This window comes from Lycorma delicatula, chromosome 3 (assembly GCF_047948215.1).
Source record: "Lycorma delicatula isolate Av1 chromosome 3, ASM4794821v1, whole genome shotgun sequence".
Taxonomy (NCBI): domain Eukaryota; kingdom Metazoa; phylum Arthropoda; class Insecta; order Hemiptera; family Fulgoridae; genus Lycorma; species Lycorma delicatula.
In genome coordinates, this window is record NC_134457.1 from 16,334,351 (window position 1) to 16,352,093 (window position 17,743).

General features: G+C 30.4%; 2 protein-coding genes across 4 annotated transcripts in view; both read right to left on the reverse strand.

Moving 5' to 3' along the window:
* Nucleotides 1-17,743, reverse strand: part of LOC142321404 (nucleolar protein 8-like) — a 135,482-nt gene that overhangs the window by 11,692 nt on the left and 106,047 nt on the right. For all 3 annotated transcript variants that reach the window (XM_075359460.1, XM_075359455.1, XM_075359459.1), the window contains one exon: nt 1,579-1,768. In XM_075359460.1, coding sequence (XP_075215575.1) covers nt 1,579-1,768 — 190 coding nt within the window. The remainder of the gene's footprint in view (nt 1-1,578; nt 1,769-17,743) is intronic.
* LOC142321405 (uncharacterized) lies at nt 1,734-16,327 on the reverse strand. Its single transcript, XM_075359467.1, has 5 exons — nt 16,096-16,327; nt 12,247-12,335; nt 10,141-10,751; nt 6,199-6,407; nt 1,734-1,849 (listed from the first exon to the last, which is right to left on the reverse strand). The coding sequence occupies exons 2-5, from the start codon at nt 12,323-12,325 to the stop codon at nt 1,831-1,833; spliced, it is 918 nt and encodes a 305-aa protein (XP_075215582.1). The 5' UTR covers nt 12,326-12,335; nt 16,096-16,327; the 3' UTR covers nt 1,734-1,830.

Consider the following 17,743-nt stretch of genomic DNA (forward strand, 5'->3'; position numbering starts at 1 on the left):
GTATCAGAAATACGGTGTACGGTGAGACATACAGATTTATCAAGCAATCTAAACAAGTTATATTCCACAATTACAAAAATTTTTCTTAGTGGTCTCGAGCAAAAAAGATGAGTGATATTACATTGAGAGATCAATTGGTAAGGTTTCTCATTATCATACAAGTACAGATAAATTCTTGAAAGATATCCACACCAGTTAAAGCTGTTGCTGGTAGTTTTATATCATTTCAAAGTTCATTTAAAATTTTTTCATATTTCATCAGCCTAGTTAGTTTTTTTATACCATTTCATATTTCATTCTAACTTTTTTAGTGCATTTTATTTTTGGTATTACTGGTTTATTTTGGTTTGTTTTTTTTGCGTTATTTATTTTGTGAGAAATTATAAATTTATCAGTGAAATGACATCAAAAGAATTCAAAATTGGTTTTATAGAAATATACTGCATCATCCATACCTATGGAGAACCACTAATCCTGATTGTAAAATAGAAATTTAAAAATTAACTCATACAAAGAATTGATTGTAGCAATTGATATTTTCCTGATGCTCAAAAAAGTTTTTTTTAGTGAAAACTTCAGATTCTGTCTACAACCAATTGAAAGAATTTAAAAAAAAAAAGATATAAAAAGAAGTGGTTACCTTAGATGTATATGTATCTAAGCTGTGGTACTTCAATATGCTAATGTTTACAACCGATGGTGCTACATCTTGTCCTAGTCTCGAGACAGAAAAAGGGTACTGTTAAGAAGAAATGTCATAGTACCAACTTTTTATTTATAACATTTTTCTTGTTTTAAAGAGAACTTTAATATGATATACCACTCAAAGATGATACTGTTTAAAATATATACTTGTTTAAAATATGTTATCACCTGGGTCACCCAACAAAAAGGGATTGAAATTCTATTTCTTTCAATCCTATTTTTTGCTTGAGAGCACTAACAAAGATTTTTTTAACTGTAGCAGATAAATTGTTTAGATCGCTTGACAAACTGTTAAGATTTACATGAACCTGGAGTTAATAATGCTGACAATTCAGAAATGTCAGCTGAATTAGATTCAGCCGGTTTCCCAATTTATTGTCTGTCTGAGCATGTCTTAAATATGTAAAAATAAATTGGCCAGATATACTGCTTATAAAGATTTATCTGGATGATTTATCTTTATCAATAAATTGATGCAATTTATTAACATTCTGAATTTATCACGTGTACCTAAAATGAAACTGTGAAAAAACATGAACATAGAAGTAAAAAGTATTTAAAAATGGAGAGTTAGTTATTTTGAATTTGTAGATTTCAGTTCAACTTTTATTTTGTAGAAGTTATTAGAAAATGTTAATATATATTCAGTATTGTTGAAAAAGTTGAAAATTGATGGAAGATCTGTACGACACACGAACAACATGGAAAGCAAACGAAGGACATCATGATGAGAGCCAGTCATCAGCGGAAGGAGAAGAAAAATGGCAAAGTGTAAGAGATGTTGGAGAGGCCTGATGAATTTCCTGGGCTAGCTGAAGCTACAATGAATTTGTTTTTTTGAAGAAAAAAAACAGATAAAAATAACATACTTACAGTTTTTGTTTTTTCTGTTGACCAGAGAATTCTGTGCCAACAATGCTTTGTAATATTTTTAATTGTTTTTTAACTTCGTCATTTATTGTTTCCTCTTTCTCATCAAAATCTTCCAACCTCTCAATATCTTGTTTTTCCATTATCATTTTTTTCTTCATCACTCTCATAAAATTTTTCATCCATATAAAACCTGATTGAAGCACTGATTAATATTATGTTTCGATAGCAATAAACTACTTTCTTTTTGTATATTTATAAATTCTTAAAATCACTGCCAAATAAACCAAACTTTTTACAATAAAATAAAAAAATTAAAATTACATAAATACAGAGGATTAGCTATACAGATTGAGTATGGAAACCCCTCGTCAACTTTAAAACCATTCCAGACAGAATACTGTAAGGATAAGGTATCAGTCAACTTTAGCTGACAAGAAATAGAATTTCAATCCCTTTTTGTGGGTTGGTCTAGGTGTTGTATTTCAAATTTATTTCAAACAGTAACATCTTTGTGTGATATATCATTTTAAAGTTCTCTTTAAGACAAGAAAAATGTTATAATTAAAAAGTTGGTATAATGTCTGGAACCAAAATGGTGACAACAGTTTAAAGTTTGGATTTTGAAAATTACTAAATTTAATATGTTCAAATAATAAAATTATACAAAAAGAAATTAAATTACATCTAATCTAATTAAAATTAATTTTAAAAGGTAAATTTTTATTTTAAAAGATAAAAAAAATTTATTTTTGTTCCTCTTTAATGAGTAAATAAATAAAAATATTGTCATGCTGATCATGTAAATCATGTAAATCATGCTGATCATGATGGTTTCTTGCCATTGTTACAAAAATGCAGCTTACTTCATTGTTGTGTAATATTGCATTTAGTGTTTTATTACTACACTTTTAGTTTCTTAAGAGAATTTATTGTGATCGATTGGCTAATTGATTTTTTTTTATTTTACCATATTTGTAAACCACTTTCATTAGTTATAATTTTTTTACCTTTTTGTAATTGTTTTTTTACTGAATTAATTTTTTCTGTGCTACCTGTTAATATTACTATCAACATGTTACTTAATGAACAGAAGAGGGTCACACTTTTAATGATGAGGGGCTTTGGTGATAGGTTGTATAAGGAAGTTGTGAATTTTTCAATGCAACATTTAGTAATTGTAACTCTATTTCAAAAGGTACAATGCCAAAAACCATCAAATGATTTAAAGAAACAGAGAGCATTAATAGCGGAAAACCAGGGAGGCCTAAATCTACCATAAATAATAACTCGTTAAGAGATTATGCAAGAATTTACTGAGAATCCTCATTCCTCAACTCAAACAGCAGCACAAGAATATAATATTAGCCAGAGTTCAGCAATTTGAACATTAAGAATTGAAAATTTCAAACCCTTCAAAATTTGTCTGGTTCAAGAACTTAATGAAGATGACTACAATCAAACACTTGAGTTCTGAAAATATGATGAACAATATTTATGCAGATCCTAATTTAACAAACAACATAATCTTTAGGGATTAGGTCACATTTTTTTAAATGGCAATATAAATCACAATAATTGTAGACACTGGACTGACATTAATTCACACTGGTATCATGGTTTATACACAGTATCAAATCAAAGTAAATGTATAGGCAGGCATTGTTGGTGGACGATTGATACGGCTTATATTTATTGATGGAAATTTACACGCACTAAAATAAGAAATAATATGACAACATATCATTTTGATCCTATCATTTCAAACATTAAAAATGTTGTCACCACTCTTTTTTTCTGTCTAGCCTCCAGAAGCACCGTAAGGTATTAACATCAGAGGATGAATGAGGATGATATGTATGAATGTAAATGAAGTTAGTCTTGTACAGTCTCAGGTAGACAACTCCTGTGATGTGTGGTTAATCGAAACGCAATCACCAAAGAACACCAGTATCCATGATCTAGTATTCAAATTTGTATAGAAGTGCCTTTACTAGGATTTGAACCTTAGAACAATCAACTTCAAAATCAGCTGATTTGCGATGACGAGTTTCCTACCAGACTGTTGGGTTAGTGACTTGTCACCACTGGATTACTTTCTATGGGGCTGCTTAAAAAGTATTGTTTATCATAATAAGACACAAGATATCGATGTTTTACAAAATAGAATTTGAGGACCAGCAGAAAATATTACTAGGAATCATTGAATAATGCAGGATTATACTTTTGCAACTGACTGAGACAATGTCAAACAACTGGAAGTCATTTTGAACATTTATTAAAATGAGATTTAAGTAAATATGGAAATGTTATGCTTAATAATTTTTTTTTTAAATAAATTTATTAAATATGCATTTAAACAAATTTTTATAAATTTATTTATTTGTGATTATAGTTCCTTAAATTAACAATGAATTTTTTCCAAAATCCAAACTTTATCCCGTTGCAATTTTGAACACAGACATTGTATCAACTTTTTATCTATACCATTTTTCTTGCCTTAAAAGAGACCTTTAAAATGATTTATCACATAATGGATGTCAAAAGGTAAAGTAGTCGACAGATATCTTATACTGAAAGTTACAGTATTCTATCAGGAATGGTTTTAAAGTTGTTAAGGAGTTTCCATACTTTTAACTTGCTCTGTACAACAGAAAGCAAATTAATGAAAACATAGGAAATTTCTTATTTCTTCTAACATTGTGGGTACACTACTGATCATAACTATTCTTTATGTGCTAAGAGTATTTGAGGATTTTTGTTTTGTGTTGTTTATCAGGTATGTTAAATTTTTCTCTGCAGTCAGTAATCCATCCTTAAAAACAGTAGAGGCTCTGAGGAAAAACTAGATAAATATTATCCTTGTAATGGGATATTAAAAAATTCAATCACATAAAAATTTGGATTATTTTCAAGTATCTTTTAAAAATAAAAAAACACAGTTAAACTTTAATAAATATAATAATGATGATAGAATAAATTTAAACACACCAGCTTAAATGCACAAACTCAGGAGATAGAAAGATAGTATGAATAGATTACTTTCTAGCATACTAATCTTTGATTTATTAACATTCCATGTGGAATATCAACAGAACAGGGCCTAGTCATAGTTTTTCAAATTTTAATCCTAGTAGTTAAGGTTAACATTTAAAAACAAAGTTAAAATAAAATACATCCAGTTATCTAGATGATATTTTAGCCATTATTTGTTGATCAGTTCCACAAGCAATACATCCTGGCCTGGCAACCTGCGATATAACATAGTAATATACAGTCACTTCTCAAGCAAAGGATTCACCTGTCTCTACAGGTCTTCACTAAAGTTACACAATAGTTATCCTGGAGTAGTTGAGATATACTTATCATTTCTGAGGCCAGCACAAAACAACTGATTCACTCAAAACAAGCTATGTAATTGTTTTCAGCCTCTTTCATAATCGCAAATACCGAATATCAAAGGAGTTTTTACATTTTTATTTATTTATATTTATTAGAAAACATTTGTATTTTTATAATAAAAAAGATAATGCATAAGGTAAGAATGAGAAAAAAAGTTTGAATATCACGAAAAATTTGCAAGTGTACATACTATATCATTCAATGTATTTGAAGTTCATATTTATTACCTTTTAGAAAAATATATATAGGTGAAATAATATTTATGAAGAAAGTTATTCTTTTTTAAACTAAGTGTAACAAAAACTCAATTTATCAGTTTACACAAGATATGATAACAGTATTTTGTAATTTAGGGGGCCAGGCTTTATTTAATAAGCATTTCAGTCACAAGGCTTCCTATGAAGCCACTAGACAAAACAGTTGCTGGGTTGGTGGTCCACAGCAAGCCTTCCACTGGATCACAGAAAGGGTATGCTTTGGAGGTCATGTATCTTTAGCATGGATCTAGCAGATTAAACCTAAACCCAGAGAACTAAAAATTGGATCCGAACTGGCTTACTATGAAAAAACACTGGATAAAAAAAAAAAGACAAACCAGTCCATGGGTTGGCCCATAGCAAGCTCCCACTGGATCACAGGAAGGGTATACTTTACAGGTCATGTATCTTAGGCATGGATCTAGCAGGTTAAACCTAAACCCACAGAACTAAAAATTGAGTGCGAACTGGGGTATGAGAAAACTCTAGCCTTGGAGAAAACAAAATATGAGACAAAATAATCCAACGGAAAGGTAAAGACCTCTTCTTCTCTATGATGGACAACTTAAAAGTTTGTTCATCCATACTTACACAACCCTATGTAAACTTAAGCAATTAAGAAAAAAGCTTGCTTATTGCTGGAATTGTGAACCATATCCAAGTTTGCAAGTCTGAATTACAAATTGTTCATTTAGAAACCCTCTAGTATATACACGTAGTAAGTTAGTATATTACTTTGGTTTATTAAAATTAAAAAAACTGAATAAAAAATATTGTATTTATAATAGTAAAATATTCAATAATTCTAGAGCTCAACAAAGAATTTACAGTAAGTTTTTTGTTCAGCTCAATTATTGAATAACTATGTTCCTATTTAAACACTATGTTCTATGTTTCTATTCATTAACTATGTTCTTAATTTAACACTGTATTTGTTATTTCAATAGCTATGCTAATAACTTACTTTTTTCCTTTATCACCTTCAAACTGTTGTTTTACATCAAACGAATGCAATACTTCATTTTCATCACAAGAATCATCATTGAATAATTTGCTTTTCTTATCATAATGATTTACTTTTTCAGTTTTATGTAAATTATCAACACTTTTATCATAATCAGTATCATCATCATCATCATTAAAAACAATCTTTTTGTTCAAATTTCCAGAATCCTAAAGAAAAGATCATATAGATGTTTAATTACTTATAATAAAATTATTTCATACTCCCAAGATATTCATCTAATTAAAATTTAATAACGTACGTGTACAAAATATCATACCTAAAACCTCAAAAATAATTTTCAGTTAAAACACTACTGAGATTAAAATAATTATTTTAAAGTTTTCATTAGTAATTATTTAAATTTCTCAACCAATGTTTTTAATTTAATTTTTTTCACTATTTCTAATAAAAAAATCAAATCGGAAACAGCTTTGCAACAATGATTATACTGATCAACATACAATTTGGAATTGAAAAGGGAGTAGGTGTTCTACATAGTATTTGATATGCTGAATCTGAATATGTATTCTGAAAAAAATCATCACATAACATTCGTAAGTTACAATCCCTTAAATTTATTTGTTCAATATAATACAAATAAGTTAGTACATCTGTATGTGTTTGCTTATTGTTAATAATATTCTTAATAATGTTAAAACCTACTTCCCTAATATATTAAGAAAAAAAACCATATGCAGGTCTGAATCACAAATTGTTCAGTCAGAAACCCTCAAGTAAGTTAGCAAAAACTCTTGATTTAATAAAATTAAAAAAGCGGAATAAAAAAGTATTTAATACTACTAACAAACAGTTTCAACTCAAACCTTAAAATAACATTAAGTCATGAAGTCAAACAAAACCAATGCTAGAAAATGGACATCGACAATTAGACTGCTTTGTATCTAATTCATAACTTATCAAAATATCTAAACATGATTTACAGAAAAGAGGAAAAATGTATTTAGGTTTTAAAAATGTATTAATACAAAAGAACAAAATTAGGAGTTCCAAAACAAGAGGGTTACGATAATTTAGAAAAGTGAGTAACTTTTTTTTGTTTTTAAGTCAATTTTTTTATGGTTTCGTTTGGTTTTTCAACAAAGATCGATATAAAACATTTTACGAGGTGTGTGAGAAAAGTAATGAGATTGGTAACACTGCAAGCGATCTGGCAACACTGTGTCCATTGGTCTGTGTTAGACCGGTTTGTTCATCCCTTCCATATGCTCGGTACGAGTTTCAACGCCATTCAGCCAACACATTATTTTTGACAGCACCATCAGTGAAGTTGTATTTTTGTTGTGCGGTACGAAAATGGAGCATCGGAATTTAGAGCAATGTTGTGCAATCAAGTTTTGTGTTAAACTTGGGGAATCCGTGAGTAAGTGTGGCCTTTGAAAAATTGAAACAGGCCTATGGGGAACATTGCTTATCAAGAGCACAAGTTTTCTGCTGGCACAAATCATTTTTGGAAGGCCGAGAACACGTTGAAGATCAACCTCGCTCAGGGAGACCTTCAACTTCAAAATCTGATGAGTGAACAGCTAAATTTAAACACTTTCACCGTACATCAAATTTTACAGACGATTTGGACATGTAAAAGGTTTGTGCGAAATTGGTGCCGAAAAACCTCATAAAAGAACAGATGGACAATCGAAGAAACGTGTACGTTGATCTGCTTAAGAGGACTGACAATGACCAAGAATTCTTCAATCTTGTGATCACAGGTGATGAATCCTGGATATTTGAGTACGATCCTGAAACAAAGCAGCAAAGCAGTGTGGCACACTCCAGCATCTCCTCGACGAAAAAATGCTGAATGACCAAATCAAAGATCAAAACCATGCTGATTTGCTTTTTTGACAGTAGGGGTACTGTGCATAAAAAATTTGTTCCTCCAGGACAAACTGTCAACCAAGTATTTTACAAAGGTGTTCTTGAAAGGCTCAGGAAAAGAGTTATTCACGTGAGACCAGACATTGCAGACAAGTGGATGCTTCATCATGAGAATGCCCCGTGTCACATGGCAATTTCCATCAGGGAATTTTTGATCTCAAAATGCATTCCTGCGGTTCCTCAACCCCCCTATTCACCTGATTTGAGTCCTTGTGCCTTTTTCCTTTTCCCAAAATTGAAACATATCTTAAAAGGACGTCTTTTGAAACTCTGGAGAACACTCAAGGCTGTGACCGACCAGTTGAAGCCTTCCAGCGCTGCTACCAGGAGTGGGAACAATGACTCCGCCGGTATATAGCTTCCCAAGAGAACTACTTTGAAGGGGATAATATTGTTTGAAAAAAATAAAAACTTTGGTAAGTAAAAAGTCAGTCTCATTACTTTTCTCACACACCTCATATTTGATTTTTATTGACTTTAATTACATCAATCAATTTTCTCAGAAATAAATTTTGTCTCCAGTTTTTTGAGCTTTATAACAATTCTCTCAGATACAGTTCTGGGAACAATTTCTATTTTTCATGTGAGATATCATACAAAACCATAATTATTTTGCTCAATAATTGTGTCCGTTGAGTTTTAGTATAGAAAGAGCATGAATTTGTTTTTTTTTTTTAAACAGCCCCAACAAGGCAACCAACTGGTCTTCACCACCAATCATAACATACATGATCACCTCAAAGTATCATGGCAGCAGTCTCTGCCCTTCCTATCTGGCCTCTGTTCTAGAGGTTCACTCACTGGGGTCCCCCCCGCATCATCGGAGCACGCCGACCTCCATTCTGGACAGCTGACATGTTTCTCCGCTAGGGAGCCACCCTTCCTATCTGTAACCTATTAGCTCCTGACTTCAATTTGCATGCCGGGAGCTCCCCTGTGATCTTCTCACACCTTGAGGGTCCTCCATACCATCATCGGGAAGCACCGACTCTCCCACTCTTGTGTGTGTGTATGTGTGTGTGTGCGAACCAGTATACCCTAGGCGTGGAGGCTACCTCCCTTGTACCACACATTACCAAGTTTCGCCCCTTCCTTTTTTTCTTTCATCCTTGTCAGATAAGTTCCTCCCTTTTCACACAGCGTGCTATCTAACATAGCAGTTACTGGCACGTTTTCCACATACAACTTAAGTAGCATCCCCTCTATACAAAAATACCATTTAAATATACAAAACTAAAAATATTAAGCCTGCTATACAACAGGCAGCACTGGATGGTGCGTCTAGCACATAATTATTAAATCCAGTTACAAAGCTCCACCAATCAGACTCCTAATTAACTATGAACTATTACAGTATAACTAGAGGTGCAGATCTGGGAAGAATACAAGATGAAAGTAGAATCAAACCACTCCATGTCATTTGACAATACAAAATAATACATTAGTGTAAATACAAGATTGAATTTCTTAAAACTACCACAATAAAAATAGAATGAATCTAAATGTACTTTACTGCACTATAAAGAAAACAACAGTTTTCTGTGTTTTCCTAAACAACAGTTAAAAAAAAAAATAATAATAAATAAAAAAACCACTTTTTTTAATCAGGGTTTGCTACCTTGAATTATTTTTATGTCAAATTTGTAAAAAGCTTATAAAAATTAAAAATATATATCTTTTAGAAAATTTTTATGTAAAAAGAATTATAATTTAATCTTAAAAATAATACAACAGACCAAAAATTGTCTAAAATATACAAGAAAAAAATACTTATTTAACACAGCTAATTATTGTAATCTTACTTAAAAGTGGGAGAGGGCTTCCTGAATCTTATGATGTTAATATAGATTGGGAGGGATAAAAAACCTTAAAATTTTACTTATTAAATTCATAAATGCATTCTCATGCTGAATTTAAAAAAAATATTTTATTACTTAAAACAGTTCTTTTTAGATAAACATTAATATAACAACAGCCATAGAAAATGTACACGTAATTACTTACCACAGAAGATAGAGCCTTTTTAATAGTTTGTTTTCTTTGATCAATTGCTTTCTTCATTTCTTTAATAGATTTCAATCTTTTTTCATCAGCGTTTATAAAATTTCTTGAAAATTTACTCTCTGAACCATTATTTTTTTTATCTATATCTGAAAATTTGTTACTATCAAGAAAGTTAAATTTTTCTTTAGAACCAATAATTTTTTTAGGGAAGACATTTTCATGTCTTTCATTAACTGTAGTTGAAAAATCAGAACTGTCATCAAATTTTGTAATTTTTCTTCCACTAAATTCATCACAGTCTTTCCAAACATTACTAAAATTTTCCAGTTTTGTTAGAATATTACTGTTACTTTTACTATTAAAATTAATTTTAGGTAAAGTAGAAGTTTTAATATCTTCTATTTTTACTGACTCTTCATTATTTTCAAATAAATCACCATTATTTGATTCAAAGCAACTATGTGGCATCTTAGTTGCATCATTTGTCTTTCCAGAAATGTTATCCTTAGCAGCTCTTCTTTCATTTTCTAATTTATTCAATATACTCTCTTTTGCAAATTCTACGGTTATTTCTTTTCCAAGCCACTTTTTTCTAGGTAATTTTTTTAGACCTGAAACAAAAATGACACACATCAGATTTTGGTCTTCTCATGTACTTTTAAGACACAGATAATTTTTTCTTTCAGAAACAAAATCTATTAAAATATTACCACACAAATAACTTATATCACATATTAAAAAGCCAATTAACACATTAATTGAAAAACTATATTTCATTAACTACAATTTTTAATTTTGCTAGAAATGTACTTAACTTTCATACAGATCTTCAATAACCAGAAAGTACACAGAAAATCGAATGAAATGATATGAAAATTAAAAAAAAAAGATAAAACTTTAATTTCTCTTTAAACAATGACATATGACAGCAATAATACCAAATCATTAATTGCTAGTTTCAAAAGGATCTTTGTTCACTGAAACAAGCAGTTTCAAAAATATTTTATTAAATATAATATGCTACGCTGAGAGAAAAAATAACCATCCTTCAAAACCTGATTAAAAATAGGCAGGTAAATTGTGGGCTAAAAAAAATTCATATGATAATTGTAGATAATTCACATTATTTTACTTAAAAGGATATAAAATAATCAAGATTGTTATTAACTACAATTTAATATTATTAATTACAATATAATTAGGATATTTAATTTTTCTAAACAAAGATTTAAAACTGCTGCATAGAACTGTTTGATCTTAGTTCTTTTATAAAAAAAAATAATTGTAGAAATAATTATCGAATGATTTTTGGAATATTCTCAGAGATTTTAGATTATAAAACAGAAGTAAAAAAGCAAAATATGCTGTTATCGCATTTTATTTCTCTGAATTCATTTCAGCAAAAATAAATATTTATAGAGAAATATAACTAAAATAACTATAAATGACTACTTTTAACTACTTCATTTCAATATCTAAGGAACTAGCAAAGAGTAGCTTAAGAAATCATAAACAAAATTATGTTAGCTCATAATAACATCAGTAAGATCAAGCAAAGTCTGTTCTGTGAAACCTGAAATACTAATTTTCAGATTTCCATTTTTCCAATAATTTTTATATAGAGATTAGATTAATGACATTCTTGAAGAGCTATCTATAAGAAACTGGACAAGAACAATGCCAAAACTCTAAAAACCAATGATACAATCTTGATTAGATTGGTTTTATATAATGGTATTCAGAAAAGGATTGTGTATGGTTAAATATAATATTTACACTTGCCAATTAACAGAGCTGTTCATAAATAGATTATGGCTGATGGTTGGTTCATGATTGCATAAGATAACTTCTCAACTAAGTATGCTTGTTGCCAATTATTATGCAGAATAATTTTAAGTAAAAACAGGATGATCACAATATTGGCACTTGATTTATAAAAATTATTAATAATGTGTTTTAATGTCAATAATATTAAATTTATAACACACATACATGCTGAAAGTGACTCTTGAAAACCTTGCAGATTTACAAAAGCAAACGTAGAAATTATCTCATTTTAATCCAAATCACTATAACGAAATGTAAGTTCAACGGATAATACTTCACCATATTTAGAAAAGCGACTTCTTATAACATCATCAATTTCATGTGGCAGATTGCCAACAAAAAACCGTTTCTTTTCCATGCTAATCTATCTGTGAGTAACAAAGAAAAAAATATTCTGATAAGCAATATACATATACCGGGTGATACTATGGGTGATAAGTATGGAAACAGCTTTATACTGTATACTGAGAAGTATCTGGAGTCAGAAAGAAATGGGTTTCTACATAGGTAAAAAAAATCTGCGTTATGGTGTGTTTTTAATTTTTATTTACTATATTGAATCAAACTTAACTTTTTTAAATAGGAATGTAGACATATGACACATCATTCTGATTTAAAATTTTACAAGAAAAACAATGGTGAAACCTGTTTTTCTGTTATGCCTTTGTTATTGGGTTATAAGCATTCAAAGTTGAATGCTTATGTTTTTCTTATTATTTTTGTTTGTCTTATAGTGTTAACAAAAAAACGAGGTAAAACGCACTGCATGAACAATTTTATTGCATTTTACATTCATCATGCATACAATAATGAACTTTAAACAGTGCTATAATATTGATAATAATAAACAATAACTAATAATTAACAACAAAACAACAATTTAAGTGGCTATATAAACTGATATTATTTACTTTACATATTACAATATTTATTTTACAATTTTAAATAAATGTTTTCGAAAATTACTGATGAAATAAATTTTGAAAGCATGCCATTCAACAATAAACGTTCAAAATGCTTCACCTCTACAGCTTGGCAATGTGCTAAGCTCAAGTAATATCAGTTTATAAATTGTTGTATCATGTCTGGTGGTAGACAAGCAAATTTGTCAATTATTCTTTTCAATTCATCAATGTCTGCAGGATTTTTTTGTAAACATTATGTTTCAGGCATCCCTAAAAAAGTAATCCATAGAAGACAGGTTTGAGGACCTGGCAGGCCATTCTATGGCTCCTCTACGACCCATCCAGAGATTTGAAAATTGTTTGTTTAAAATTTCCCATGCCCTGACATAATAATGAGGTGGTTTCCCATCTTTCTGAAACTATTAGTATTATTTAATAATTCTTGTCCAACATTTTCCCGGATGTTTGGTAACATCCTATCAGCTTACAAGTTGCAGTAAACATCTCCTGCAGGATTGTCATCTAAAATAAAAGATCCTACAATACAATGACCAAAGATTCCCGCCCAAACATTCGCTTTTTGAGGGTACTAAGTATGAGCCTCCATATTCATCTGGGATTATGATTGCTCCAATATCAACAGTTTTGCTTATTCACATGGCCATCTATTTAACTTAAAAAACACTTCATCAGTAAATATTAATGAATTACAAAAATTTGCGTCTTTATCTAATTTTTTCATTATAATATTACAATACTCAACTCGGCGATCTGAAAGTACTTGCACCAGATGTAGCTTTAAGGGTGAAATTTATTTGTTTTAAGAATTTTTAGAACTGACAAATAAGTTATGTCATGTTGGACAGCAGCTTTCTGAACTGATGAATGACGGTCTTCAACAAAGATCTGCATGCAATACATCTAATCACTTGGCATCAGTTGTGAAAGTTCTTGGTCTAGCGGTGCGAGGACAATTATTTACAGTATCAGCTTGAAACCCCTGTACTGTCTTGATCACAGTCAATTTACTTATTGGTTCTCTGTTTGGAAATCTATTATTAAATAAATAAATCCTCTTGTAAAGGCCAAACTCTATCACCATACTCATACATCAACAGATTTATTCTTTCAGTTTAACTTAAAAAAGGTATTGTTGTTTGAAGATTTAATACAACTAAATAAATGAATGAGGAAACTAATAATAAAACTTTCACCAAAAACAATAATAAAAAATTTGAACCACTAGGCCTACAACTTAATTTTTACTAGCACTCTAAAATTTTAGCATTACAAGTATGTTGAGGTAAAAAGGAGAAATGAGGAGTTAATAAAGATGCATTATTTCAACGTAATACAAACTTTCTTTTTTCTGTTTAGCCTCCAGAACCACTGTAATGTATTATTTCAGAGGATGAGTGAGGATGATATTTATGAATGTAAATGAAATGTAATCTACTCCTGACCACTCCAGAGATATGTGGTTAATTGCAATCCAACAAAGATCACTGCATTGTTGTAAATTAATACATGCTTTACTCAAATAAATTTGTAAAACATTTTTTAAGTAAGTATTTCCAGCTGATTAGTTTCATTTATGATAAGTAACAAATATCAGCTTATATTAACACTGGATGTTAATTTTTATTTAAAAAATAATATCGGTTGATATAGCTAGCTGTGTTTTAATTATTAGTTATTGTTTATTATTATTAATATTATAGCACAGTTTAAAGTCAGTTATTGTATGTATTATGAATGTAAAATACAATAAAATTGTTCATGCAGAATGTTTACCCTCTTTTATTGTGAACATGATTTTTTCTGTCATTGCAACTTTAAATGCTTATAACTCGATAATGAACGCATTAGCAGAATGCGTTCACATTTAATCTTTATATTTAAATAAATTAAATTTGATTCAATATGGCAGACAAACACTAAAAACCCTCCATAATGCAGATGTTTTTTTAACAATGTAGAACTCCATTCCTTTCTGCCTCCCAAATACCTCTTAGATATGCAGTATAAAGCTGTTTCCATACTTAAATATCACCATGTGTGTGTATATATATATATATATATATATATTTGATACATAAGGGCATATATACACACATACATTTTATATATATCAAGAACCATTCAATAATAAAATTTTAACTTGTCCATATACATATTTCATTACCCTTAATTATTTTGATCAGAAAAAACACTAACTAAACATTAACTCACTTCAGCAACCATAAAAAAAAAAGAATGATATGCAGCTAGTATGAGATTTGCAACAAAAACCAGCAAAGCATATTGCCTCTGAGCACATAGCATTACATCACTATATTGAGGTTCTATTTTAAAAGTTAGATTTCTTTATGGCAGACCTATTTGAGTTAATAATATAATCAGTATAGACTGTAGAATCCAGTTTATAGAGCATGAACATCTTTTAATGATATATTCCTTTCTAAGATTGGCAGTTCATTTTTTTAAAATCTTTGTATAATGGTATCAAAACTTGAATTTTATCAGTAACTGTTCTGCTTTGTGTAAAGGAATACAATTACATACTGCATTAAGCTCTTTTTCGCTTTGTAGACAAAGGACCTCATAATATCTAACAGGTCTTTTTATTTAGTAGTTACAGAAAACTTGAATATGGATAGTCTTCAAATACACTAAAATCAGCTTCTATACCAATAAGTTTAAGCAGCTTTGATTTAATATAAAAAAGAACAATCAATATTAAAGATTGTAATATTGTTTTTAAAAAAGTATATTTTGTTTTCCTGATACAATGAAAAATTTGGAAGTTGTCTGTAAAGGTAAATCTAAAACTGGACAGTAAGTAATTGACTTAAAATGTATGTAGTGAACAGTCTAATTATTAAAAAAGAATTAATTTGCCTACTGTAAAATAATAAAATTCTGTATGAAGAAAAACTTAAAACTAAGTAAATACTGCCAGTTTATGACATAAGCTAAATATTTGAGGTTTTATTATTTAAAAGATACTGACTTAATGTTTTTAACAAATATATACCTTTAAAGTAAGAACTTAACCAGCAAAGGTACGGTATGTTGTGGTGCAAACTGAACTTGAACACTAGGTTAGGAACCAAATTATTTGGCAACTTCAACATCGAAATTATATTTTTTATACTAGAAAATAACACTGGTAAATTATTAAATAAAGCACATATACTGTACCCTTAATTCATTATCATACCATATTATTTATAATTCGAGCAATCTACCACGTGCAAGTAAACCACATTCATAGTACGTAACAAATATGTATTTCAAATTCATTCCGCAATGTAACAACTTAGTAAAATGTTTACTGTAACAGTAATGAATAGACAACACTCACTTTAACTTCTAAAATAAATACTAACTTACATAATCATAATATTTTCAGTGCATTTAAACTAACCTAAGCGCATTCTTAGTGTTGCACACAGTCTATCTGAACTACTCTCAATGTACATTTTGAAAAACTAATCTAAAAGCCGTACGGTTAATTTTTAAGACTGATTTTTAACTAAAAATATACGTTTATCAGATGCCCTTTTAACATTTAATACATTATACTTTAGAAGACCACTTTGGGTAACATAATTTATTTAAAATTGTAAAGTTTTGAAACGACTGCTTTTTCAAAAATATAAGTTTTATTACCGAGCATCGCTGTCAAAGAAATAGGAAAAATATCGTAGTTGATCCTCATTTGCTAATAACTCAAGACTAAATAGCATTGATGGTTACGAATATAATGTGAGCCCTTAAGGGTTCTGCGAGCTCTGTCAAACCACGTGCCGTATTTCCATCCTCTCACACAAGGTGATCATAAGCAAGGGCTGATCACTTTCATTCCTTGTTTATGACGACAAATCTGAAGAGTTCATCACAGTTGTCACCATGGTAGACTAAAGACGATTCTCCTGCCCTTCTCACATCGCCATTGTTTGTGAAATAAGATTTAATAGCGTTCATCACCTATGTCTTTTGCAGCTGCTGATCAAGATTTAACACGAATTCTGTACTCCAGCTCAACAGACGCACAAATCAACATTCTTTATTTCTAATGCGGGTGTGGAGTTGATTCCTTTCAGAGTATTTTCAACTTGAGGAACAACCAGATTCAAAAAGAATAAAGTCGGTCAAGATACATAGCACCAGTTTAATTATTTATCTTGTATGCAGCTCCAATGTGGGGTGCTTCGCTGCAAATAAGAAGAAATTTAGAAAGAGTTACTATAGTTCATCGTAGGGCCTTGCTGGGAGTTGCCTCGGCTTATTGTAGAGCCTCATATGGTGCATTGTGCGTGATTACATCAACATCGACAATAGAATTAGGAATGCAAAGTTGACGGGAGTTTACTTCTCCCTACTTATCGCAGAACCTGGACAGAGTCCCTTGCTGCTGGGTCATTCTAATCGGGCTTGTTTTTTTTTAAAGGGTTACTTTATATAGCGGGTCTAATTTTCTCAAGTTTTGGTTATTTTTATTTAGTTAATTTAAGACGGATTTAATTGCATTCCAATCCGTTGTTGAACCAGCGTTATCGAACCCATTTTATGGGCCGACCGCGGAAGGCTAGGCTTATGAAGCCTGTCCTCCCGACGCAATTCCCCTTCAGACAGTCTACTGAAGTCCTTTCGGTGCTAACGCTTAATAGGCTAGCAGGAATACGCCACAACGGGGCACTAACTGTAAGGAGGGAGCAATGCGATCCCTACTCCGGAGGAGTCGCAATTGCTGGTTTATTTTATCTAACTTGTAAGTTTTGAAAAGGAGAGGTTGTGTAGAAGCTCTTCATCCGCTTCTGGTATAGCTGCCCTTCAGGACGCATCTTTGCTGGGCTCTGTTCCGG

Excerpts from the sequence above, each read along its gene's own strand:
- LOC142321405 (XM_075359467.1), bottom strand. The coding sequence starts at position 12,325 with ATGGAAAAGAAACGGTTTTTTGTTGGCAATCTGCCACATGAAATTGAT. Across the intron at positions 10,752-12,246 it reads AAGTCGCTTTTCTAAATATG|GTCTAAAAAAATTACCTAGA; the intron begins GTGAAGTATTAT and ends TTTTTGTTTCAG. Across the intron at positions 6,408-10,140 it reads AAAAGGCTCTATCTTCTGTG|GATTCTGGAAATTTGAACAA; the intron begins GTAAGTAATTAC and ends TCTTTTCTTTAG.